A 26290-nucleotide genomic window follows, 5' to 3' on the forward strand; every position below is an offset into this window, starting at 1 on the left:
TATAGGTGCACACAAATTTCAAAGCTTAGATTTAGATTTATCATTTACTAGTTTTAAAAGGTCAAACTGGTATCTGATACCATCTGAAAGCAGCCTGTAAATCTTAAATATTCATTCTCAGTTTGGCCAGGTAGAAAATCTGTATCTCAAAGACTAGGCTAACAAATCTTGAATAACCAGTTGAGAGAGAGAGAGACTCAGAGAAAATACAAGCTTTTAACTAGACAAAACAAAAATGTAATTTAATCTCAGAACCCAAAGTGAATTCATCAGAGAAAAAAGCATGGGCTCAAAGCAATCAAAGATAAGTTTCAGTAGAGTCTCGTTTGATAACTAAAGCAAGGATGACGCTGTGTGTCAGTGGAGCGTGCAGTCTTTAGCAGCTCCTCCCACCGTCTCACCTGTGGGCTAGGCAGCCCCTCCGAGTGTGGAGGAAAGGACCAGCTCAAAGCTGGCCCTGAGGTCGCGGTACCACAACGCGACCCACTCCAGGCCCAGAGCCTCAAGCTGCGGCCACACACTCCTCAGTGTGCACGCGAGGAGCAGCCATGTGGCTCATCAACCACAAGACCAGTAGCCTTTGATCCTTACCAAAAAGCCATTTCTAGGTAGCTGAGGCTCTAACAGGAAGGACGGGAGTGGATACCTAAGATCTAGAGTGCCCCTGGGAAGCTCCTGGAGGCTTTCTGAACTAGCTGTAAGGCTGGCCAGCTACTTAAGGACAGAAAATTTGCTCCCAAAACTGCTCATCAAAAATGTTACCAGGCTAGCTGGGCGTGGCGGCGCGCGCTTGTAATCCCAGCATTTGGGAGGCCGAGACAGGAGGATTGCAGGTCGCAGGCAGCCTAGCTACTTAGGTCCTTTGCGATCAGTAAGACCCTGTTTGAAAATAAAGAATAAAAAAGGCAGGGCTGGGGGTATAGCTCAGAGGTAGAATGCCCCTGGGTTCCAGCCCCAGTACTGCAAAAAAAAAAAAAAAAAAGTGCCAGGTGAAGCTTGGCACAGGGGCCAGCGGCTAGCTTCTGCTCCTCTGCTCCACAAATACTCCAGAGTCAAACTGGCAGAAAAATAGGTTTTATTCAAAGCCAGCTTTGAAGACAGAGGAAACTTTGTTTCAAATCCTCTTTGGAACCACTTTGCAGTGGCACATCTATAATCCTAGCTCTGGGAGGGTGAGATGGGAGGATCACAGGTTCAAGACCAGCATGAGGTAACTTAGCAAAGATCCTGTTTAAACAAAAAAGGGGGTGTAGTTCAGTGGTAGAACTCCCCACCCCATTCAACCCCCAGTACCAAGAAACAGTCTTGTACCTTTGGAGAACTTTAAAGGAGCTTTGACTGGAGAAGAGGCCGCAAAGTGGACAAAAGAAAGGGATGTGGACAGCCAGGAGCTGGGGTCGGTCTCCCTCCCGCGGCACCCGCAGCGGGGTGGGGGCTCCAGCCTTTCAGCCTTTACTCTCCGTGTGAGGAAGGCAGAAGTGAAATAATTTGGAAATTTAATTCTGAAAATGAGCAAGTTGTCCATAAGTTCATAGGGAGTCTGTTTCAAATGTGCCTCCCCTGATGAAAGGTGATAGCAATTTCATTTCTGGGGATCCTTGAAAACCCAGGCGTTTTAGAGGAATTACTTCTCTGGAATGTAGACACGCCGTCTAGCTCTGCCCTTGGTTTACTGTGTCTCTTTGGTGAGTGTGTGTGTGTGTGTGTGTGTGTGTGTGTCTGTGTGTGTGTGTGTGTGTGTTTTACTAGGGATTGAACTCCGGGGTGTTCTACCTCCGAGCCACACACCTCCAGCCCTATTTCTTATTTTGAAGTGGTGTAAGTTGTTGAGGCTGATCCTGAGCCTTAAGGGTCCTTCTGTCCCGGCCTCCCAAGTACTAGGATGGCAGGCTGCAGCGCCACACCGGGCTCCCCGCCCCATCACTTTTGATGCCTCCTGCTTGCCCCATCTGAGGCAGGGGCTGAGCTTGCTCAGCTGGCCCCACCAAGCGGCCAGGCCCTCTCCTGTGGCAGTACGAGTTGTGTAGACACCGGAAAGGGGCACCTGGGGAGCTCTGAGCGCGTTAGGCGCTCATGCAGGGAAAGGTGGCCATCTTTCCTGGTCAATTCTGTAGCCAGAATGTTTGCAGCTCACCCTGGAGTGTTACTCCCTGCCTGGCACTTGGGGAATTCCAAGAAGAGTCAGTATCTCCCTTCTTGGAAGTTTCCAAGGCAGTAAAGCTATCAACCAGATATACTTGAAATGTTACCCAGAAACCCGAGATTCCAGTATGTAATCTGCGGTGGAGTATAGGCTGACGTCAGGGCTGGGGGGGGCGCCCTCGGGGCCGAGGTCAGAGGGGAGGGAGTGGGGTGGGCTGCTGCCCCACAGTGACTCTGCTTTTCTACCCTCAGCAGAGGAAGAGCCGATGCTGGAGCAGCGCTGCAGGGGCCCCGTGGCCGTGGGCCCGGCCCAGGCCAGACTCCTTTCGGGGCCCTCCCAGGAGTCGCCTCAAGCCTTGGAGAAGGAGTCCAGGAGGCTGAGGCCCCAGGGCGCCTCTGCGGCCCCGCCGGGCAGGGCCCAGCGCTGTGCCCACTGCCGACGGCACTTCCCGAGCTGGGTGGCGCTGTGGCTGCACGGCCGGCGGTGCCAGGCCCGGCTGCCGCTGCCCTGCCCCGAGTGCGGCCGGCGCTTCCGCCACGGCCCGTGCCTGGCCCTGCACCGCCAAGTCCACGCCGCCGCCGCCCCGGGCCCGGGCCTCCGCTGCCAGCTGTGCGGGCAGGGCCTGGCGGGCTGGGTGGCGCTGGCCCTGCACCTGCGCGCGCACGCGGCGGCGCGGCGGCCCTTGGCGTGCCCCGAGTGCGGCGCGCGCTTCTGGCGGCGGCGGCAGCTGCGCGCGCACGTGCGCCGGCGCCACCCGCCCGGCCCCGCGGCGCGGCCCTTCATCTGCGGCAACTGCGGCCGCAGCTTCGCGCGCTGGGAGCGGCTGGTGGCGCACAAGCGCGTGCACGTGGCCGAGGCGCTGCAGGAGGCGGCGGCGCGCGCGCTGGGGCCGCGGCCGCGCGGCCGGCCGGCCCTGGCCGCCCCGCAGCCCGGCGGCGACGCGGCGGACCGGCCGTTCCAGTGCGCCTGCTGCGGCAAGCGCTTCCGCCACAAGCCCAACCTGATCGCGCACCGGCGCGTGCACACGGGCGAGCGGCCGCACCAGTGCCCCGAGTGCGGCAAGCGCTTCACCAACAAGCCCTACCTGACGTCGCACCGCCGCATCCACACGGGCGAGAAGCCCTACCCGTGCGCCGAGTGCGGCCGCCGCTTCCGCCACAAGCCCAACCTGCTGTCGCACAGCAAGATCCACCGGCGCGCGGCGGGCCCCGCGCCCGCGCCCCCCGCGCCCGCGCCCGCGCCCGCGCCCCACGCGTGCGCGCAGTGCGGCCGCGCCTTCCGCCTGGAGCGCCTGCTGCGCGCGCACGAGCGCCAGCACGCGGCCGAGCGGCCCTTCGCCTGCGCCGACTGCGGCAAGCGCTTCGCCAAGAAGACGCACCTGGCGGCGCACGCGCGCGTGCACTCGGGCGAGCGGCCCTTCGCCTGCGAGCAGTGCGGCCGCCTCTTCTCCCAGGGCAGCCACCTGGCGGCGCACCGGCGCGACCACGCGCCCGAGCGGCCCTTCGTGTGCCCCGACTGCGGCAAGGCCTTCCGCCACAAGCCCTACCTGGCGGCGCACCGGCGCGTGCACACGGGCGAGAAGCCCTACGCCTGCCCCGACTGCGGCAAGGCCTTCAGCCAGAAGTCCAACCTGGTGTCGCACCGGCGCATCCACACGGGCGAGCGGCCCTACGCCTGCCCCGACTGCGACCGCAGCTTCAGCCAGAAGTCCAACCTCATCACGCACCGCAAGAGCCACATCCGCGACGGCGCCTTCTGCTGCGCCATCTGCGGCCAGACCTTCGACGACGAGGGCCGGCTGCTGGCCCACCAGAGGCAGCACGACGCCTGAGGGCGGCGGACGCGCCCGGCCCGAGAAGTAGCAATAGCAGCTGTCTGTCTGCCCTTGGCGCCCCGGCGAGGGGCGCCGCCGGGGGAGGGGAGCCCCGCCCGCCGGCGTTCAGGCCTTAACGTCCCCGTCCTGACTGGTGACTTCAGGTCACTCCCCCGGTGTTTTTCAGGTCACTTTTCAATAGGTGTGGTACAGCCCTTGGTAAGCCAGTACTCGGGAGGGAAGCGGGATTCGCCCCGGGGAGCCCACGGGCCTCTCCTGGCAGGAGGGTGCAGCCGAGCCGCCGTGCCCTGCCCGCCCTCGTGGGTGCCCCCCGCACACCGCCCCTGACTTGGAGAGGCCCATCTACTGCCAGTGGTCCCATCCTCTACTCCTCCGCGAGGACACCCAGGGTCCGCCCGGCTGCACCCACTCCCGCCCAGGGCAGGGTTTTCCTGCGTCTTGTCTGACCCCTGGCCTTCACTCCTTCCAGAGTTCAAAGCACTATGGGCAGGGCTGGCCACCCGTGCCGGAGGGTCGGATGAAGGGAGGGTTCTGGAGCCTTCCCAAGGTTTCTAGGTGAAGATGCCAGGCAGCCCCCACCCCAGCACTGCAGCAAGGTGACGGAGCCCCCGGCCCTGGTTCTACCCCAGGATGATCCTGACTGTCAGAGATTCTTCCTTATAACGACCGAATCCTGCTTTCCTGTAACTTCTACCTACTGGGCCGTGTTCTGTTGTTGGATCTAAGCAGAACAACCACTTAACCTTCGTTTTCAAACTAGAGAATAAAGATTTGGTTTTAGAACCGGTGGCAGAGGAGTGTTCCTTTTCCTGGGGGCTGTGGATGGAGGGAGGAACAGGGCCTGTGGGGGGTTGGGCTCTGTCAGCTGCCGCGCACCTCTATATCCACCATCTAGTCCTTCCCCGCAGTTGGGCTCATTCCCTACGTGGTGGACCAGGGCTCCAGAGGACTGAGGGATGGACGGCTCTCAGCTGGAACCAAGACATTGGTTGTTAGCCACTGGCCCGGTGGTGGAGCCAGAGCTTCCAAGTCTTCCTCACCACTGTGGCCCTCCTGTCACTGAGCTAGCACGGAGAGCCTTTTTTGAGGAGCAGTGGACCATACAGACTTTGATCACACCTGCAGCCCCTCCCAGAGGAAGACATTATGGAAGAGGAGATTTCTGGAATGGCCAAGCAATTATATAAGCAGCAAAGACGGCTCCCGGCTTGCACATTGCTTACATACCGGGTGCACATCCACATGGCCAGGGTTCAGCCTTTTGAGGGTTGAAGTCAAACTTACCAAGTGCCCGTTACCAGAAGAGAAAGGAGGGCTGATTTGGTCCTGGGCTGAGGGCCACTGGGGCTGCCCTGCCATGGGTCCCTGGCTGTGTCCTCCCTGCTCTGGGTGTTCCGTGCAGATGTAAGGGCCTGTTGTCAAGCTTCAACAAGCCCCGTTTTGTGTTAGTGATCTGTGCATCGATCCCTAGAACCTGCCACACAGGAGTCTCTGAGAACAAGCACCATTTGTTTTTTTTTGTTTTTTTTTTTTTGGGTGGTACTGGGGTTCCTGGAAGCTCTTCTACCTCTGGGCTACACTCCCAGACCTATTTTTACATTTTTATTTGGAAACAGGGTCTCCTAAGCCAGCGTGCACGGCGGGCTTCGAACCTGCGCGATCCTCCTGTATCTGCCTCCCAAGCGCGGGGATTACAGGCGTGCCCACCACGCCCGGCTAACAAGCACCATTTGTGTGCATGGCGGCACCTGGCAGAGAAGTTCCCCATCTTGCCTCGCGTGATCCTTGAGCTCCAAGGACTCTCGTCCACTCCCTAAACATGAAATTATTTGTGCATGGTCATGTAACTGGCGATGACCACCAGCAGCTACAAGCCCAAGTCTGTAGGGCTCTGGGCCCCTTCCTCCTTCACCACCACCACCTGCTTTCTGGGTGGATTCGAGTGCTCTGCTGCTTTGGGTTGAGGTAAGTATTAAATGCTGTGTACCGTGGGATGGAACCTGGGGATGGAGGCTCAAAGACCCAATCCCTACCCTATCAAAAGTTCCAATCCCAGCCGGGCGTGGTGGCGCACGCTTGTAATCTCTGCGCTTGGGAGGCAGAGACAGGAGGATCGCGCAGGTTCGAAGCCAGCCGCGCACGCTGGCTTAGGAGACCCTGTTTCCAAATAAAAATGTAAAAATAGGTCTGGGAGTGTAGCCCGGAGGTAGAAGGGCTTCCAGGAACCCCAGTACCACCAAAAAATAAAGCAAAAGTTCCAATCCCTACCCTATGAAGCCCAGGTCAGAGAGGATGAATATAGGGATATAGAGACGAGGGAGAGATGGGTGGGGGTGAGTAGGGCTTGGGGTGTAGGAAGGAAGCCAACACCTTCAAAGCTTCCTGCTGTTTTATGTGGTTATCGGGCCCACGTGTATCTGCTCTTTGAGGGAGAACATGTCTTGCAGTGAAGGGAGATGACCAGGAAAGAAGAGGTGTCTGGAGGTGGTTGATGTGCAGGAAGGAGACAGGTCTTTCTGCATCTGGTTAATATTGGAAGACTGGGACGAGGATAAAGGGAAGAGAGAATCCGACCGGGGCCACGACCTTAAGAAAGACAGGGAGATGACCTGGGTATGGACGGATGGGCACTGGGTGTCTTCAGAGCTGTGTTGCCCACTGTTTATGGGTTCAGATGTGAGGAGAGTTCTTAAGGACGGAGGAGACCACACAGGTGGCCGTAGGGAGCGAGGACAAGAAGAACTTGCCCCCGGCCTTATCCGGAGTCCTCACTCAGCCTGGGTCATCCAGACCCATCATGGGAAGGATTGCCAGGTGGGAGGGGTCAGTGCTGCCCTTAGGAGCCCCCCTTCTCTTCTGAAAATTTGAGGGTTTTTTGGTGTGTGTGTGTGTGTGTGTGTGTGTGTGTGTGTGTGTGTGTATTACTGGGGGTGGAACCCAGGGGCTTTTCTACCTCTGGGCTACACTCCCAGATCTATTTTATACTTTATTTGGAACAGGGTCTCACTAAGTTGCTGAGAGCCTCACTAAGTAGCTGAGGCTGGCTTCCAACCTGTGCGATCCTCCTGTCTCAGCCTCCTATGTCCTAGAATCATAGGCGTGTGCCACCACGCCTGGCTCATACACATGCATTTAAAAGCAAAAGTCCTGCATTCCCCTCACCTCACCCCCAATACCTTTCCTCTTTACACCATGAGGAGAGTTTGAGGGCATGTTTCCCAAACTTTTTTTCTCCTGTAAACTTGCAGACATACACATACAGCCTTCCCTTTTTAGCAGATGGGAACAGGACCCAGATGTGCTTCATTCTTCCCACGCCTGGCCACAGAATGGCAGTCTGCAGAAAGGCTCTCACTCTAGAGGAAGCAGGCCCAGGGTGGAGCGAGTGCCCAGGGCATGCTGTGACCGCGGGGGCCTGAAACCCTGAGGAATGAGCCTGTGTGGAGCCTCTGCGGTACTCCAGAAAGAGTCTGTGAGAATGAGACCTGAAAGAGCTGACTGCTAGCCATGTGTCGCCTCTGTGGGGTGCGTAGGGTTTTCTGAAGCACAAGTGCTTCTATAGACTTAAAACCAAATATAACTGCAAACCCAATCTGGTATGTATGCAATTAGGAAATTAACTGTTTTACAGATGAACATGCCATAGTCCAGAGAAAGAAAAATATCTCATGAAAACTACATATAGAGCCGGGTGGTGGCGCATGCTTGTAATCCCCGCGCTTGGGAGGCGGAGACAGGGGGATTGCGCAGGTTCAAAGCCAGCCCCGCTGGCTTAAGAGACCCTGTTTCCAAATTTAATAAAGTAAGCCGGGCGTGGTGGCGCACGCTTGTAATCCCCGCGCTTGGGAGGCAGAGACAGGAGGATCGCGCAGGTTTGAAGCCAGCCGCGCACGCTGGCTTAGGAGACCCTGTTTCCAAATAAAAATGTAAAAATAGGTCTGGGAGTGTAGCCCGGAGGTAGAAGGGCTTCCAGAAACCCCAGTAACACACACACACACACACACACACACACACACACACACACACACACACACACACTACATCTAGTGGCAAAACAGATCTCGGCCCCTGATTTCTGTTGGGTTCTGAGGCTGAGGAGCGGCTGGGCGGATGGCAGGTGCTTCGTTAGGGGCTGACTGTTAAGCACCGAAAGGAAGGAAGCCAGGGAGGCCCCGCTCCTGCAAAGCCAGTTTCTAAGCAGTCCTGCGGACAATCCTGCCAGCGGGAGTTGACCCAGTGTGTCCACTTTGAGGTAGAAGTGGGAGGGATTTCCTTCCAGTCAGGCAGGGTATGTGAGGATATATTCTTGTCAGAGGTCTTGGGAACTGAACACCCTTGTTGGCTGTCTGGACCAGGTAAGCAGATGGGAACTGTGTCCACTCATCCGAGCCCTCGTGAGCAGTGAAACCAGACCCGGTAACAACCATACCTAGGCTGTTCCCTCGGCTGTAGAACGGGGTTAAATACAATCGTTTCCAAGTGCTTTCACGGTGAGCCCTAAACCTCAGCTGTCACCTCGCGCTGCGGGACCGCGGCTCACGCACGCACAGGCAAAAGCGCCGCTTGAGATGTGTGGCACCGGGCTGCGCGCTGTATCATCGTGGGAACGCAGCTTTGAATGGGGGGCACAGAATGGGCGTGCGCTGGGGCGTGGGTGGGGAGAGTCCCAGCGCGCCCACCAAGGGCTAACGGCACGTGCACCCCGAGTTTAGGTGTCAATACGCGCAAGTGCTGGAAGCGGGGCGTGCAGTGGCCGGCAGCCCCGGGAACCAGCGGCCAGCCCTCGCCGGCCTCCTCCCGGCAGCCCGCCGGGCGAGGTCAGCCCCCCCGGCTATTGGCTCGGGAGAACAAAGGGGCCGCCCCGCGGGCTGCTCCGATAGGGCCGGGAGGGTCATCTGAGCCGCACAACCAATCGGGTGGTTGGGTGGCTGGGGGATGGCCAGGCCCGCCAACCAATCCGGCGCGCGCTCCCGCCCCGCCTGCCCCGGGACTGGCCAGGGCCGGGAGCCCGGTGCCCAAGTCGCCCCCGGGGTGGCAGTTCCCGTTAACCTTAGCTACAAAGTCAAAGGTATTTATTTCCCCGGCCCCCTCCCCCCGAGTCCCTCTGCATTCCGGGCGGGGAGGGGCAGTGCGAGGGATGGCCTGGCACCCGGCCCCGCTCCTCCCCAGCTGCCCTGTCCGGCCCGGGTTGGAGCCCAGGGATGGGGCGGGGGCCTCGGGGTGCCCCGAACCCTGCACACCCCCATGCTCCGGGCCCCAAACTTTCTCCATTCCCATACAACCCAGGGGGAAGGAGCCTGGGCCAGGGTGAGGAGGGCCGCAGGCCAGGGCAGCGAGGTCAGGAGGGAGGCCGGTGAGGACCCGAGGGAGGACCGAGTGGTGAGCGAGGGTCGCCTGCGTGTGGTCCCTCCTGGGTTGGCCCGCTGTTGTGGGTCTGTGTTCGCCTCCCTGATAGAGCAGTCAGTCCATGGGGGCAGGAACCCGGTGCTCCCCGCAGAGTGACCCATAGTAGGTGCCCGACAGATGTGCATTAAGTGAGTGGGGATACGGATGGGGTGAATAGTGAGGGCGTGTGTGTGTGTGTGTGTGTGTGTGTGTGTGTGTGTGTGTGTGTGTGTGTGTGTGTTTCTGAACACAGCGCAATCGTCATTCCAGGAAAATGAGCTCGGCGGCCACAATTTGGAAGGGTAGGACGGGGTGGGGAGGGGGCCTCTTCTGTAAAGATGGGGGATGTAAAGATGCTGCCTCCTTCAGCCCTTAGGCAAGATGGAGTGCGATGGGGCTGGGTGTGGTCAAAGCCCAGGAGCTGGAGCCACAGTCCCTGCGAGGCCCTCCTTAAGTTCTTTGGAAGTCTCTGTGTTCATCTATAAAACGAAGAGATTAGATGGCACTTGTGTCCTCTCAGCTCTAAGCTTCCAGAATTCTGTGCTTTCATCTGTTTTGGGGCTGAAATTCACTTGACTTAAATGTTCCCTTCTAGCCATGTTTGGTCATGGTGTACAGCACTCGAGGCCCATGCTGGGTGCTGGGGGAAGGAAGCACTCCTGTGTTCGGATGTGTAGTTGGTGTTGAACACCTGTGATTGCAGCTACTCAGGAGGCTGAGGTCGGAGGATTGCATGTTCAAGACATAGCCAGACCTGAAGACCCTTGGGTTCAATCCCTAGCAGTACCCCCCCAAAAAAAAGGGGGGAGGGAGTGTGTGTGTGTGTGTGTGTGTGTGTGCACGCGCTTCATGCACAGAGGTGTTGGTGTTTTTTTGCAGTACTAGGGTTTGAACCTAGGGCCTCACACAAGCTAAACAAATGTTCTACCATTGAGCTACATCCTCAGCCTTTTCTACACTTTATTTTGACATTGGATCTTGCTAAGTTGCCCAGGCTGGCCTTGAACTTGTGATCCTTCTGCCTCAGCCTCCTGAGTAGCTGGAACTGCAGGACTGCACCGCCTCCAGGTCTGGGCCCAGCCCGAGAAAGTATGGTGATGACAGTGACTCTGTGGAGACGGGGCTGGGTTGGACGGTGCACAGAGAAGTAGCTAACAGAGAGGGAGCCTCTGCGGCCTGGTGCATGCAAAACGGCTTCCTGGGTAAAGCTGTCCCCCGCCTGGGCTGAGAGGGGTGGTCAGGCCAGGCCAGCGGTGTGCAGGGATGTGAGGACAGGGCCGGTGGGGGAGTGAACATTGGCGATGCTGCAGTGCCGGGGAGAGGTGGCCAGAGCTCAGACTCTGAGTGGCCTTGCCAAGAAATATTTAGCTAATTCTGCATGTGTGCAGGCGTCACGGAATGATTTTAAATAAGGGGTTGAGCCAGGCATGGTGGCGCACGCTTGTGATCCCCGTGCTTGGGAGGCGGAGACAGGAGGATCCTGTAGGTTGGAAGCCAGCCTCGCTGGCTTAAGAGACCCTGTTTCCAAATTAAAAAAAAAAAAAAAGTATATAATAGGTCTGGGAGTGTAGCCCGGAAGTAGAAGCGTTTCCAGGAACCCCAGTACCACCAAAATAAATAAATAAAATAAAATAAATAAATAAGGGGTGACATGTCTAGTTTCCAAGTTAGAGAGATTGGTTTGGGTCCTGGGGGGCAGGTAGATGAGAGGGAGCCATGAAGTGGCTGAAGTCCGCCAGGTGAGTACTGAGACCTGAACTCAGGAGGGCAGTAGGTTTTGGAGGCATTAAATGGGATAGTCTTGGTAGGAGCAGTGACCTGCTGGTTGGGCTCTGTCTGCTCTCCGTGGTCAGGGATGGTATGGAGGCTTTTAGTTGGAGAGGAGCAAAGTGGGCAATTGAAGAAGGCTGAGACAGGAGGATTGAAGGTTCGAGGCCAGTCTCGGCAACTTAGTGAGACCCTCAAAAACTTAGCAAGTCCCTGTTTCCAAATTAAAAAAAAAAAAAAACAGAGCTAGAGATGTAGGCCAGAGGTATAAGGCCCCTGGGTTCAACACCCAGCAACACACACACACACACACACACACACACACACACACAATTTATAAATTAGGTACAGTAACTAAAAATAAAGCAGAACAGTTACCACAGTGTACTGTAATTTTTTGTGAATATTGTTTCTCCCCAAATATCTTACTGTACTGCCCTGGTCAGCCGTGAGTGCCCACAGCTCGCTGAAAAGCAAGCTGAGTTTGGAGAGGACGCACGTGCATGCATCTCTGTATTTTTTATCTTCAAACTTGTATTAACTTCGCTGGGTTGAGAGATGATTGTGCCTGGGTGTGTTTGCGTGTGCTTTTGTTTACATCAGTTCCCCTTATGTTTTTGTACGTTTTAAGTGAAAACATCACTGTTATTCGTTGAAATCCATTTCCCGGGCAGAGAACATGAGCCCATTTTGAAGTGTTTATTGATGTGATGAAGGCCAGGGGCCGGGGAGCAGCCTCTTCAGAGTCTCCATTGTGAAATTAGTAGTTCAGTATTGGGCACTTCCTGTGTAGGGCCAGGGATCACCCAGGAGCTGGAGAGGGAAGGTCCCTGCCTTCCTGGGGCTTATACAAAGGCAGAAGAGAAAGAAAGCAGTTTTTGTTGTTATTGTTGTTGAGTAAGCATTATGAAAATGTGGTGACTTTCTCTGCAATCTGCCAAGATTGCTGGGACAGACAAGACTTGCACTCCAGAACCAGCTAGACAGATAAACCTAGCTGGTCCCCAAGTAAAAGCACATGACAATTCGTTAAGTGTAGTTCATCCAGTTTTTTTTCTTTTTGGTGTTGGGCATTGAACCCAGGAGCATTCTGTCTCCCAGCTACACCCCCAGTCCTATTTTTTATTTTTAAACAGGGTCTCGCTGAGTTGCTGAGGCTGGCCTTGAACCTGTGATCTCCCTTTCTCAGCCTCTCAAGTACTGGGATTGCAGGCATGTTCCACTACGCCTGGTCTAGTTCATCCTAATTTCACCTGTAATTGGGGTAACTATCTGTTAGCTAATCACCCTTGTAAAAAGGAAGAATAAACATCATGTTTTTATGGCAGAAGGAAAGTTTGCAGCTTAGAGTCAGGTGCTTGACCAGACTGAGGCTCCTGCCTTCCCACAGAGACCTTCAGGAACTTAGGGAGACATTATTTCAAAATAAAAATAACAAGGGCTGAGGGTGTAACCTTTGACAAAATAACAACAACAATAATAAGTCTCAGCCACTAAAGAAAGAAAAATGACAATGCCTAGATCTGTGGACTGTGGACTAGGGACTAGTGAATGAGCCCACCCGTTTACGGGGTGTCACTGAGATACCTGGTAGGGTTGATGCTGGAACATGGATGGTGACTTTGAGGGGGGCTCTTAGGAAACAGGGGGGCCACCCTGCCTCAGAAGTCTTCCTCTACTCTGCCCGGGTTGAGGGTTTGAGGTGGGCAGTTCTGGTCTGGGAGTTGGGGGGGCCTGAGTTAGTCCAGCTCTCACATTTAGCCACTTCTGGGACTCCGAACATGTCAGGGGCCCTCTCTGGCCTAGTTTCCTCTTTGTAAAATAGGAATTCTGCTGTTTTTACCTGCTCAGCAGGTCTTCATGCAGTTAGGGGGAAAAAAAACACACACACACACAAACCCTGCTCATTTCAACTGAGGTTATGAATAGAGCTCAAAGAAGGAGCCCACCGCCTTCAGGATGGGAGACCCTGGGGAAGCCAGGCTTCACCCCAACACACAGGCCGCTGGTCTCTTTCTTATGCTCCCCCAGATGGCAGCGCAGGGGCCCCCTGGCGCTGATACTGGATGCTGAGCATTGCCTCCGGGGATGGAGTGTGTCCTGCCTGTCAGCAGCACAGGTAAGAGACGAGGAGAAGGTGCCCCCACGCCCAGCTTCCCGCCCCCTCCCCTAGCCAAGCAGAGGTTGCTGTCCTCTGCTTCCAGAATACAGTTTGAGGGTGGGAACCAGGACGTTGAAGGGCATCCAAAAAGCAGAGCAAAGACAGAGGCTATGGGAGGGAAAAAATGGCAAAGCCCAGTCCATTATCTTGCCAAGCCAGGGGAGACGCACTCGCCAGGTGGAGACTGAGATGTGTTTTACATTGGGGATGGGGGAAGCCAGCACTCTGGGTAGGAAAGCTGGTTAAAACAAGCTCCGCCCTTCTTTGACCCCACAGCTTCTTTGATGCAGCCCTTTGGAGCTTCCTGGGGTCACGCAGAGGTCAGGGTCCTTGTTGGCTCTGAGACCGCAGTGATGAAATGCAGTCCTCAGTTTGGGTGTCTCTTGGGCAAGTGCTGCCGGGAGTGGAAAATTTTTCTGTCTGGTCATGTGCTCTTGGCAGTTCTCCCCAGCAGCCCTGCATCTGGGCTGAGGCAGCCCTGGCACCTGTGAGCAGCTCTGTGTGTGTAAGGATTGAACCCAGGGTGCACTACCACTGGGCTACATCCCAACCCTTTAATTTTGTGTGTGTGTGGTACTGGGGATGGAACCCCAGGGCAGTCTACCTCTGAGTGACACCCTCAGCCCTAGTTTTTATTCTTTATTTTGAAACTGGGTCTCACTGAGTTGCAAAGGGCCTAAGTAGCTGAGACTGTCCACAAACCGCCATCCTCCTGTCTCAGCCTCCCGAATGCTGGGATTACAAGCGTGCGCCACCACGCCTGGCTTTAATTAATTGATTATTTTAGTGTCTTGCTAAGTTGCCCAGGCTGACCTCTCACTTGCAATCTTCCTGCCTCAGACCCCAGAGTAGCTGGGATTAACATATGCACCACTGCACCCCGAATGGTTTTCTTCATAGGAATTTTGCATATTTATTAGGCCTATCCCCAGTTATTTTATAGCATCGTGTGTGTGTGTGTGTGTGTGTGTGTGTGTGTGTGTGTGTGTGTGTGTGTTACTGGGAATCGAACCCAGGGGAGTTCTACCTCTGAGTCATTAGACCTTTTTTGTTTTTAAGATAAGAAATAAAATAGGAATGGGGAGAAGGACAGAAGGTGGAAGGTGGAAGCCCAGCCTCAGTAATCTAGCAAGGCCCTCAGCAACTTAAGGAAGACGGGCCCTGAGCCAACAACCACCTCCAGAGAACACAGCCAGAGCCCCGGGACCCCGCTGCCTTAATGGGCCTCCATCTTGCTCTAACCCCTGGGTTATTTTTGCCGGGATCATATAGGACGAATTCTTTAGTGTCTGCAGCAAGCCTTTTCATTCTGGCTTCTGATATCCCTGAGCTGGGCAGACAAAGCACCTTTGGAGGCCTGTGGCCAGGTAGAGGTGTGCGTGGGAGCAGTGTGGGGCCACTCTCGTGAGTGAAGTGGGGTAATACAAAGACCAGGCGATTCCTGCTTCCAGGGATGAGGCCGTGTTGGCCTACTTTCTTGATCTTAATTTTGTTGAAGATGAAGGTGCCCCAACGTGAAGGTCCCGGCAGGTGAGGTGTGGACGCACAGAGGCGACTCCGCTGAGCAGGACCCAGCCAGTGGAGAGGGCATGGCAGTGGCTCGGGGTTGGTCATTCCCATCTTTGAGGGACTGGGCATGCTCTTACTTAAAAGCTCCCAGCACATCTATCATCTGAGGCTTCTTGAACTGTGATCCCCGAACATGGGAGGCTGAGGCAGGCGGGCTGCAGACTCAAGGCCAGCATAGCAACTTAGAGAGACCCTATCTCAAAATAAAAAGTAGAGTTGGGGCTGTAGCTTCAGTGGGAGAGCATCCCTGGGTTCCATCCCCAGTATCAACACACACACACACACACACACACACACACACACACACACACTTTTTGTTTTTGTTTTTATTTTTTGTGGTACTGGGGATGGAACCCAGGGGCTTTTCTACCTCTGGGCTATACTCCCAGACCTATTTTATACTTTATTTGGAAACAGTGTTTCATTAAGTTGCTGAGAGCCTCACTAAGTAGTAGCTGAAGCTGGCTTTGAACCTGTGCAATCCTCCTGTCTCAAACTTCCAAGCACGGGGATTACAAGTGTGTGCCACCATGCCTGGCTCACTGGTATGTTTTGAAACACTTTTTCTCCTAGCTTCCTGGATCAGAAGATCAGAGGTGCTCACCAGGCGGTTCTTAAACTTTCTTTGCATCTCCTGGGTCTTGGTATAGAGGAGGCAGGACAGCCCCTGCATGGGGGAATCCCCTGTCATGGACACCCAAGCTATTCACTAATTTTTCCTATTTATTTATTTATCTATTTATTTATTTTGCAGTACTAGGGATGGAACCCAGGGACATTCTGCGCCTGGGCTACACCCCCCCCCAGCCCTATTTTTTATTCTTTATTTGGAAACAGGGTCACACTGAGTTGCAAAGGGCCTCACTAAGTAGCTGAAGCCGTCCACAGACTGCGATCCTCCTGTCTCAGCCTCCCGAATGCTGGGATTACAAGCGTGCGCCACCACGCTCTGCTCTAATCCTTCCTATATCTTTTTCTCCCTATTTTGCACCTCCGCCTGACCTTTCCTGTCCTTTCTGACTCTCCCCACTCCCTTTAACTTTGCTTTGTGGTGCTGGGGTCAAACGCGGCCCGTGCTTGGTGAGTACTCCGCCGCTGAGCTCATCTCCAACCTGCCCTTTAACTTTTGCCATTTTCTTTCCTCCTTTTAAAGAAAAAGTTGCCCTCCTTCTGGGCACTGCTGTGCCCTCGGCACCCCTTCCCTCCGCGCACCAGGCCCGGCGGCCTCTCCCCATCCTGCCCCTTTGCCTCTCCCAGGAGCTGGGCTGGCCATGAAGACCAAGCAAGAGAAGCCGGAGCGGCTGCTGCAGACGGAGCTTCCGGAGAAGGACAAGGAGAACATTTTCCAGCGGCACCGGGGCCTCCCGCCCTGCCAGGCCATGGGGCGGCCTCGGGCCCTGGGGGCGCAGGAGGAGACTGGGGGTGCGCGGTGGGCCCCCTCCGAGCAGGACGGGCTGCCGGCCGCGGGCGCCGCGGGCCCGCTGAGCCCCGCGCTGTCTGCCGGCGAGGGCCACTTCGCGTGCGTGGACTGCGGGAAGAGGTTCAGCTGGTGGTCGTCGCTCAAGATCCACCAGCGCACGCACACGGGCGAGAAGCCGTACCTCTGCGGCAAGTGCGGCAAGCGCTTCAGCCAGAAGCCCAACCTGGCGCGCCACCAGCGGCACCACACGGGCGAGCGGCCCTTCTGCTGCCCCGAGTGCGCGCGGCGCTTCAGCCAGAAGCAGCACCTGCTCAAGCACCAGAAGACGCACGCCCGGCCCGCGGCGCACGCGTGCCCCGAGTGCGCGCGCTGCTTCCGCCACCAGGTGGGCCTGCGCGTGCACCAGCGCGCGCACGCGCGGGGCCGCCTGCAGGAGCTGCCCCCGGCGGCGGCGGCGGCGGCGGCGGCGGCGCGCCCCGACTGGGCCTGGCTGGGGCTCTGCCAGGGCTGGTGGGGCCGGGGGCGCGCGGGCGCCGCGGGGCCGGGCGAGCCGCGCCAGTTCATCTGCAACGAGTGCGGCAAGAGCTTCACCTGGTGGTCGTCGCTCAACATCCACCAGCGCATCCACACGGGCGAGCGGCCCTACGCCTGCCCCGAGTGCGGCCGCCGCTTCAGCCAGAAGCCCAACCTGACGCGCCACCTGCGCAACCACACGGGCGAGCGGCCGCACCCCTGCCTGCACTGCGGCCGCGGCTTCCGCCAGAAGCAGCACCTGCTCAAGCACCTGCGCACGCACCTGCCCGCCGCGCCCCGCGCCGCGCTGCGCGCCCGCCCGCGCGCCCCCGCCGCGCGCAGCCCCGCGCCGCCGCCGGGGGCCGGGGGCGCGCCGTGGGGCCGGGGGCGCGCGGGGCCGGGCGAGCCGCGCCAGTTCATCTGCAACGAGTGCGGCAAGAGCTTCTCGTGGTGGTCGGCGCTCACCATCCACCAGCGCATCCACACGGGCGAGCGGCCCTACGCCTGCCCCGACTGCGGCCGCCGCTTCAGCCAGAAGCCCAACCTGACGCGCCACCGGCGCAACCACACGGGCGAGCGGCCCTACGCGTGCGCCGCCTGCGGCCGCGGCTTCCGCCAGAAGCAGCACCTGCTCAAGCACCAGCGCGTGCACCGCGCGGCCCCGGCGCCCGCGCCCGGCCCCGAACACCCAGCGCCCTAGGCCCCGGTCTGCGGCCCGAGGCGGAGCGCACCGCGCCCAGCCGGGGCGGCGGCTCCTAGCGGTCCGGGAGGGAGACCTGGCCAGAGGCTGTTCCTCGAGGCCCTGAGACCTGAGAAGAGAGTTTCAGAAGCGTGCCCGGGGTGTGTTGGGGGAGCTGAGAGCCACGCTCCCCCCCCCTCCATCCTGGACGCGGCTGATGGGCAGGACTGCCTGCACGGTGTGCCCTAGGCCTCGCGCACCCAGCCAGGGGGCTGTCGGGCACCCTGGGAGAGGCTCCCTGGTGTGAAATGGCTTAGGACTGGTCAGCCGAAGCACCAGTCCGCCTTGCTCAGGCTGCAGGACAGCCGCAGAGGTCCCCGTGGGAAGGCGGAGACAGACTTGGGGACGCCAAGGATGGAGCCTTCTGCGGCAAGGGAGGGGCAGGTGCTTCCTTATCTCCTAGGCCAGTCCTGGCTCCTCATGGCCAGCCAGTAAACATTTGCGGAACCCTGAGTGCCCCGCCCCCCAGGGTGCTGCGTGTGCCAGGCCTGACCCTAGAACTGGCACGTGTGTGAGGTCAGCGCAGGGCTGCAGGCGGCTGGTCCCCCCCTCCCCAAGCTTGGCCGCCAGGGTACCGTGAGGAGGAAGCCACCTCTGTTGCTTCTGCTCCTGTTCCCCAGGGGGTCGGCGGCTGTGACTAACTTGACCCTTATCCAATCTGGACTTGAAGAGAAATAAAGGGACTGAGTATCCCACCAGTGTTGTCCTTTCTGAGCGGCCCTGGCTGAAGCCCAGGTCCCTGTGAGCTCCTTCCTGCCGGGAGCCAAGGCCCTGCGCACTGCTGAGTCTCGCTGGGGCTGGAGGGCAGTTTTCTCTCTTCCCTTGGCCTTCAAGTTGGTTTAGTGTCTTCCCACGCACCCCGGGGCACCTCTCGCCCCTTGGAGGTCACCTCTTAGTTCTTCCAAAGCTGAGTGGTCTCACTAAAATGCTGAGTGCCTTGCTAAGTTGCCGAGGCTGGCCTTGAGTCTGAAATCTTCTTGTCTCAGCCTCCCAAGTACTGGGATTAGAGGTGTGCACCACCACACCCAGCTCAACTTTAATTTTAATTAATTAATTATTTTGATGTGTGTGATACAGGGCAGAGAACCAGAATGTTCTACCTCTGAGCTACACCCCTAGTCCTATTTTTTTTCTTTTGGAAACAGGGTTCTCTAAGTTGCAGGGAGCCTCACTAAGTTGCTGAGGGTGGCCCTGAACCTGCAATCCTCCTGTCTCAGCCTCCTAAGTACTGGGATTACAAGTGTGTTCCACCTTTTAATAAATTTAAATAGCTACATGCGCCTACTGGATAGTACAGACCTAGAAGTAATCCTTCTATTGGCAAGAATCTAGAAGCCATCTTCTTCCTGCCTGCCATGGCCCAAATCTAGAAAAAGAGCTTTGGTTTCTTTGTTGGGAATTGAGTCAGACAGTTCTGAGGTTAAATGTTGCCTTTGCCGTTTAAGTAGCGGGGCCTTGGCAAGTGACCCGCATAAATCATGTAGCACCGGGTACAGAGCAAGCACTCTATAAAAGTGGTAGCTATGATTTTACTACTCTAACAACAATACTGAGCCACACATGGCTATTTGCAGAGCATGCCTGTCTGTAGGAAGAGATAAAAGGCTTTTCCTTATCTAGCTCAGTCTCCATAAAGAATCAGCCATCCCTTTATTCAGGAGGCAGCCCTGCAGCAAGTTTAAGGGCACGGGTGAGTTAGTCACAGGTAGTACCTTGGGTTTTTTTTTTTTTTTTTTTTTTTTTTTTGGTGGTACTGGGGTTCCTGGAAGATCTTCTACCTCCGGGCTACACTCCCAGACCTATTTTATATTTTTATTTGGAAACAGGGTCTCCTAAGCCAGCGCGCGCGGCTGGCTTCGAACCTGCGCGATCCTCCTGTCTCTGCCTCCCAAGCGCGGGGATGACAAGCGTGCGCCACCACGCCCGGCCTGTGCCTTGGCTTTTAATTCGAGAAGATGAGACCTCATACCCAAGCCCAAGTCTTCATGTGGGTGTCACTCTTCCCAGCCCTTGGAGTTGTGGCTGGGGCTGAGTCCAGCCTGTACCTCTTCCTCCTTCCTCTCCTCCATTCTTTTTCTCTCCTCCTCTTCCTCCCTCTCTCTTCCTCCTTCCCTCCTCCTCCCCTCTTTCTCTCCTTTTTTTATTTTGTGTATGTGGTTCTGAGAATTGACTCCAGGGGTATTCTATGTCTGAGCTACACCCCCAGCCTCTTTTTCTTTTGAAACTGGGTATTGCTAAGTTCCTGCACACTGGACTCAAACCTGCAACCCCCCTGTCTCAACCTCCCAGGTTCCAGATCTTCATGTTGGACCAGCTCACTGTTGGCCTTGGGACCGGCTTCTCCCTTCCTGGCCGCTCACCTGCACTTTGTTACCAGAAGAAAGAGGTGGAGGTGATGGGAGGAGACTCGGTGTAGCCTGCTTCCATGCATTCACTCATTCAACAAGCACTGACTAAGACCCGTTATGTGCTGGGAACTTGGTGTGCAGGAAGGCTAAAAACACAGCCATGCCCTTGGAAGTCCACAGCCTCATGGGACAGTGAAGTGTGCCAAGTCCAAGTTAGAGGTCAGCACTTTGGAGAGAGGTATCTGGGACCAGTGTCTAATTTCTGGGGCTGGTAAGAGCTTATGGGAAGTCCCCAGTAGTGAAGAAGCTCTAGGGACAGCCCCATGCAGGAAGAACTGGAAGGTGGCCAGAGCAGTGGTCCAAGCTGCCCGAGAGACCCCAGGATCATCTGAGCAGCTGGTTTGCCCCGGGGCAAATGCAGTGCAGAGCCCTGGGCAGGGGCTGTTCTTTCCTTCCCGCACGGTGCATCAGTGGGCCAGCTGCTGTCCAGGGTGCCTTGGCTGCGGGCAGCCCAGGCCTGTGATGGCGGCCAGAGTCCAGCTGCCACATGGAGCTGGCAGTCCATCACTGCTGCCTGGTGGTAGAAGCCTGGCTGTGTTTGCAGGATGTCTCCACTTTACTCCCCAGGCCGGTGAGGTCGGGGTGGGGACGGGAGACACGTGGGGAAGTGTGCATGCATGGAGCCCAAGATGCGGGGCGACTCAGAGTCCCACAGTGGCAGGGAACGGAGGCCCCAGGCCCTCGGCAGTGCCCACAGAGATCCAGGGTTTAGACGGTCAGAAGTCTCTCCCACCCCCACTGGCTGTGTTCTTTTTTATTTTGGCACAGCTTATCTAGAAAATGCTGCTAAAAGCCAGGTGTGGTGGTGCACACTTGTAATCCCAGCATTTGGGAGGCTGAGACAGGAGGATCCCAGTTTGAGGACAGCCTCAGCTACTTAGTGAGGCCCTTTGCAACTCAGTGAGACCCTGTTTCAAAATAATAATAGGGCTGGGAATGTATCTCAGAGGTAGAATGCCCCTGGGTTCTATCCAAAAAAATATAAAAAAGAAAGATGATGTGTGACTTGAGTATTATAGATATTAACAATTCAGATTGGATTGGTATAAAAGAACTTGTGATTGCCATGGTCTTGACATCAGGTGAACCACGAGTACTTGATGAATTAAAGCTCATGAAGTTGATGTAGTGGTTAAAAAAAAAAGGGGGGGGGTACAGTCTCCTCGGGATGTCTAACTGGGGTGCCCGCGGGCCTCAGTGAGGTGCTGCAGGGGCAGCAGGGGAAGCATGGGCTGTGGCGGCCCGGTGGAGGCCGGGAGTGGGCCGCGCTGGGCCTGCGGGGCAGACTGCTGCTCAGAATGGTGTGTGTGATGGCACAGTACCTCCCTCCCCTGGAATTCTTCAGTTCTCAGGTACTGAAAGGCACACTGGGCATCCATGGAGCCCCGGACCCTCATGAGATGGGGAGGGAGGCCCGAGTCCCCCAAAGCCTTCACCAGGAAAGCCCACCCTAGCAGCCATATCCTCCACTGCCCCAGAAGAGGTCCCACATGGGTCTTGGGAGACCTTAGCCCCTCCCTACTCTGCATCTATGGGGCGGGAGAGAAGCCTATTTATTTATTTATTTATTTATTTATTTATTTTATTTTTTATTTTTGGTGGTACTGGGGGTGGAACCCGGAGGCTTTCTACCTCCAGGTTATACTCCCAGATCTATTTCATACTTTATTTGGAAACAGGGTCTCACTAAGTTGCTGAGAGCCTCACTAAGTAGCTGAGGCTGGCTTCCAACCTGTGCGATCCCCCTGTCTCAGCCTCGCAAGCGCGGGGATTACAAGCGTGCCCACCGTGCCGGCTAGAGAGAAGCCTACTTAACCGTGTAGCCTTACCTTTACAGTCAGGCCCCTCTCCCCTGTTTCTTCACCTGCCAGCAGCATTGCCCAGCCGCATCTCTGCAGGCCACTGAGGTCACGACCTCCTTTGTGCCTGGGGGCCTGGGCCCAGGCAGGGGAGCACAGGAAGGGTTAGGAGGCCCACCTCCCACCCTGGACTCTGCCACTTAGAGCTGAGGCTCTGGGGAAAGCCACGGTGTGTCTCCATTTTATTTGATTTTCCCTTCTATAAAATGGGTTAACGATCCCTGCCCAACTTAGAATGCACACAGTTATTGGACGTTCCCATGAGATAATATACGGGAAGGGCTGTGTAAAAATCAAAGGCACGTCGGGGGAGGGTGTTATTAGGAATCGATCTGGAGTGGGAAGCTGGGAGCCAGCCTGTCTCACACCCTCTGCCGCCCCGGTGGGACCCGCAGCTGTTTTATGGGCTGCCTGCCTCCCGCTGGACCGCGGAGGGCGCGGTTCTGCGGCGGAGGGGTCGGGGCTGGGGGTGGGGGTCGTTTCTTCCTCCATCGCCGCGGGCCATCCCAGTGCTGCGACCCGAGCGGGATGGTTAGGGGGCTGGGCCAGGCCCCGCAGGAGGGCCGCTCTCCCCTCCGTGCCCGGACCGCGGCCTCTCGCCTTCGCGCGGGGAGGTGCTCGGAGACGCTCCGCCGCTGGGCTCCGGCGTGTCCCACTCCGGGAAAGGGCGCTGCCTCCAGCGCCCCCTCTTCCCAGGCTCGGAGCAGGCAGCTTGTGGGCCTGGCCATGCTCCTGCTTGAGATGTGGGCGATGAAGATGGTACTGTAGCTGCGGAATCTGGGCCTGGGGCATCTGAAAGGGAATGGCTGGCGGAGGGGCCCTGGAGACCTGGGGCGATCCACCCCGCGGGGCGTCGTAGCCCCGGAGCCGGACCCCGCTTGGAGCCTTGTCCTGCGGCCTCCATTTCCCCCCCAGCCAGGGTGCTGGAGAGTTAGACCTCCCAGCCTCACGGGGCTGCTGTGCGGCTGCGGCGACGTCGGGGACTGCGGCGGACTCGGCGGGCTGGGGAGGCGGCGCCACGTGAGTCCCCCGCCCAGGCTCGGGCCGCGGCGGGAGGGTGGTTACCGTATTTACGGAGGCCGGTGCCGGACCCTTGGGGGCGGGTCGCTGCGGGCTCTACCGTATTTGCCGGGAGCCGCGCAGGTCCTTTCCTGGAGCGGCGGGGCCGCGACTTAATTGCTATCTGTCCAGGGTCGCGAGGTTCCGCGGGGGGCGCTGCGGCGAGGGGTGTGTGTTTGCATTCCCTCCCTCGGGGGGCTGGGTTCGCCGCCCACCGGGGGGGGGGGTTGCGGCAGCTGGGTGGCGGCCCACGTACTGTCGTGGGGGCGGGGATGCGACGCAGTTTACCACAGTACTCCAGGGTCGCTCGGGCCCCTGGAGTTGGCGAGGCTGCGCGCGGGGGTCGCGTGGGGTGGGGCGAGCTCTTCCGATCAATGCAACTGTTTGATCAGAACGACGTTGAGGAGGCTTGCTGTCTTTATGGGGGCGGGGGAGAGGGGTCGCGGGAGGCGCTGCAGGAGAGTTACCGTATTTGCGGCGAGCGGCGCAGACTCTAGAGGAAAGAGCTGCCGCTGGAGACCGGAGGAGCCGGGGCGCCGCCTGGGCTGTGAGTGTGGCGCGGGATGGAGGAACTTGGGGGAGGGCCAGGGGCCGCGGCCTCGGACCTCGGGGCGGGCGGGGCCTCCGTGGGGGGGTGTAGCCGGGAAGAGTAGGGCAGCTGTCCCGTGGTGGGGCCGGGCTGAGTTAGCCAAGGGGACTTCGATGGTCGGTCTTTGCAAATGCCAGGGCAGGTGCCTGGGAAGACTACTTGTGGGTGGGGTCTGTGGCCAGTGGTAGTTCCCTCCCTCTGAGTAAGCGATCCTTCCCTCTGGCCTGAAGGTAGGGGGGACAGAGAGGTGTCTGGGGGACCCCAGTCTGCAGACGGATCTCCTGAGGCTGGTAGAAGGGCTGCAGGGAGCTGCTGGAGAACACGAGCGTCCCTGGCGATCCGGGGGCTGGGCTGGGGCTGTGTGCTGAGGAGCGGGTCCCAGTGCCCTGCAGTCTCTGGGGTGCACGGGAGGGGGGCAGCAGACAGTGCCCCTATGGGAGCAATGACCCCTGGGGAATGGAGGCTCTGTGGTGGCTGGGAGAGTGGTCGTGGTGTGTGTGTGTGTGTGTGTGTGTGTGTGTGTGTGTGTGTGTGTGTGTGTTGAGCAGCTAGCCATTGGAGAAGAGCTTTCTCAGTGGGCCAGGAGACGCAGGGCCTAGTCCTGGCTCACCTTGCTGTGTGACCTTGGACAAGTATACTGCCCTCACTTGGCTCCAGTTGACCCACATTTAAAACGGGGCTCCACAACCCTGCTCTGCTCCCTTCTCAGGGCCGCTGCGAGGACGGTGGGAAATGATTTAAGAGGAACTAGTGTCGTGGGTCAAGGATCCTCAGGGAGCCGGCTGGGGCTGGCTCTGAGTGTGCTGCTCAGCCTTGGACCAGGCTTTGCTGGTCAGCAGACACCAAGAGGGACCAAGCAGAGACCTGGCCCCTGGGAGCCCCACAGCCTCAGTGACCTGCCACCTTTAAAACTCATGCCTTTACTGTTTAACTCACGAGGTCACTCTCAGGTTTACAGGGTTTGGTTTTTGTTTCCTGCTTTAAGCTTTCAGTGATCCCACTCGTCCCTGTAGGTTTGGGGTGGACCCCCTCCCTCCCCTCCCCTCGATAATCTATTGGAGAAATAAGAGATCCAGGTGAAGGATGCCTTAAAATACTAAGACCCCAAGAATATACCATCGGCCTTGCGCTGGCAGCCCAACGCTCGGTGCTGCAGTTAAAAGGCAGCTCTAGCCGGGCGTGGGGCGCACGCTTGTCATCCCCGCGCGTGGGAGGCTGAGACAGGAGGGTCGCAGGTTCAAAGCCAGCCTCAGCTACTTAGTGAGGCGCTCAGCAACTTAGTGAGACCCTGTTTCCAAATAAAATATTAAGTAGTTCTGGGAGTATAGCCCGGAGGTAGAAAAGCCCCTGGGTTCCATCCCCAGTACTGGGGGGAAAAAAAAGAAAGAAAGAAAGAAAAGAAAAAAGAAAAAAAAGGCAGCTCTGAGCTAGGGAAGGTGGCCTGTGCCTGTGATTCTAGCACCTGGGAGGCTGAGTCAGGAGGAACACAAGTTCCAGGCTAGCCTCAACAACTTAGATTCTCAACAATCTGACGAGATCCTGTTTCACAATAAAAAGGGCTGGGTGTAGTTCAGAGGTAGAATACCCCTGGGTTCAACCCCTAGTACCCAAGAAAGAAAAAGAACTAGTAGTGGTGGTCTTCAGGGGCAGGAGGGGCAGGCCTGGCCACGGCGGCGGTGGTGAAGGAGGCCCCCGGGCTTGGGCAGTGCGGACCAAGGACAGGCTGGGAGAGGGGTCAGGGAAGGTCTCCAGGAAGAGGCGGCGCCCTTGAGAAGTGCCCAGGAGGAGGGCAGGCTGAGTTAAGGGGTCCGAGCGAGCAAAGGGGGGACTCTGGCTTGAGCTGCGGAGGTCTGGGGAGGCCTCTGGGCTGACCCTCGGCCCCCGACCCTCTCTCTCCCTTCTTCTGTCTCCCCAGGGGCCGGTGACGGCGGCGGGGAGAGCCCATGACCGAGCTGGAGCCCTCGGGGGGCGGGTCCCCCGCGGGGGACGGGGAGGAGGGCCTGGGGGAAGAGCGAGGCCTGGTCATCCACCACCCCGCGGAGGAGCAGTGCCACCGCTGCCCGCTGTGCGGCCGGACCTTCTCGCAGCAGCCCAGCCTGGTGCGCCACCAGAAGGCCCACGCGGGCGCGGGCCGCGCGGCCGCCTTCGTGTGCCCCGAGTGCGGCAAGGCGTTCAGCGGCAAGCACAACCTGGAGGTGCACCAGCGCACGCACACGGGCGAGCGGCCCTTCCCCTGCCCCGAGTGCGGCCGCCGCTTCAGCCTCAAGCAGAACCTGCTGGCGCACCGGCGCATCCACAGCGGCGAGAAGCCGCACCAGTGCGCGCAGTGCGGCCGCCGCTTCCGCGAGCCGCGCTTCCTGCTCAACCACCAGCGCACGCACGCGCGCCTGCCCGCGCCGCACCCGCGCCGCCCCGGCGTCTTTGGGGAGCGGCGGCCCTACTTCTGCCCGCGCTGCGGCAAGAGCTTCGCGCGCGAGGGCTCGCTCAAGACGCACCAGCGCAGCCACGGCCACGGGCCCGAGCCCCCCGCGGCGCACCTCGGCCGCGTGCCCTGACGCGCGGGCCGCCCTGTCTCCCACGGGGTCCCGGGAGAGGGGCGGGGCTGGCTTGCGGGGCGAGGGCCGGGCCGGCCCCGGCGTCCCCCCGGGACCCCCCGCGGGCTGCAGGCAGCCTCTTGGGCCCGGCGCTCATTTCCCGCAGGCTCGCGCGGCCTAGAGCAGGTGAGAGCTGGAGGGCGGCCGGGACGCCCCCCGAGGCTGGGGGTGTCCAGTGGGGCGTGTGGTGTGGATTCGCCCCGTCGGTGGGGGTGCGGGTGGGGGTGCCAGGCCCGATGTCTGTTTCTCT

At 58.1% G+C, this 26290-nt stretch overlaps 2 protein-coding genes across 2 annotated transcripts; both read left to right on the plus strand.

Annotated features, from left to right (window-relative positions):
- Nucleotides 1–8912: 8912 nt before the first annotated feature.
- ZNF775 (zinc finger protein 775) lies at nucleotides 8913–17492 on the plus strand (the record flags this gene model as incomplete). Its single annotated transcript, XM_080701286.1, is given in 5 exon segments — nucleotides 8913–9002; nucleotides 9004–9045; nucleotides 9433–9485; nucleotides 14621–14694; nucleotides 16117–17492. Coding segments are annotated over 5 exon segments (1635 nt in total).
- A 7897-nt stretch (nucleotides 17493–25389) lies between these two features.
- On the plus strand, nucleotides 25390–26001 carry LOC308266908 (uncharacterized protein; the record flags this gene model as incomplete). Its single annotated transcript, XM_080701287.1, has 1 exon — nucleotides 25390–26001. One exon carries the CDS (start codon nucleotides 25390–25392, stop codon nucleotides 25999–26001), a length of 612 nt encoding a protein of 203 aa, XP_080557413.1.
- Nucleotides 26002–26290: the final 289 nt, after the last annotated feature.

The sequence above is a fragment of the Muscardinus avellanarius genome (assembly GCF_963383645.1).
Source record: "Muscardinus avellanarius genome assembly, chromosome: 9".
In the NCBI taxonomy this organism is placed as follows: Eukaryota; Metazoa; Chordata; class Mammalia; order Rodentia; family Gliridae; genus Muscardinus; species Muscardinus avellanarius.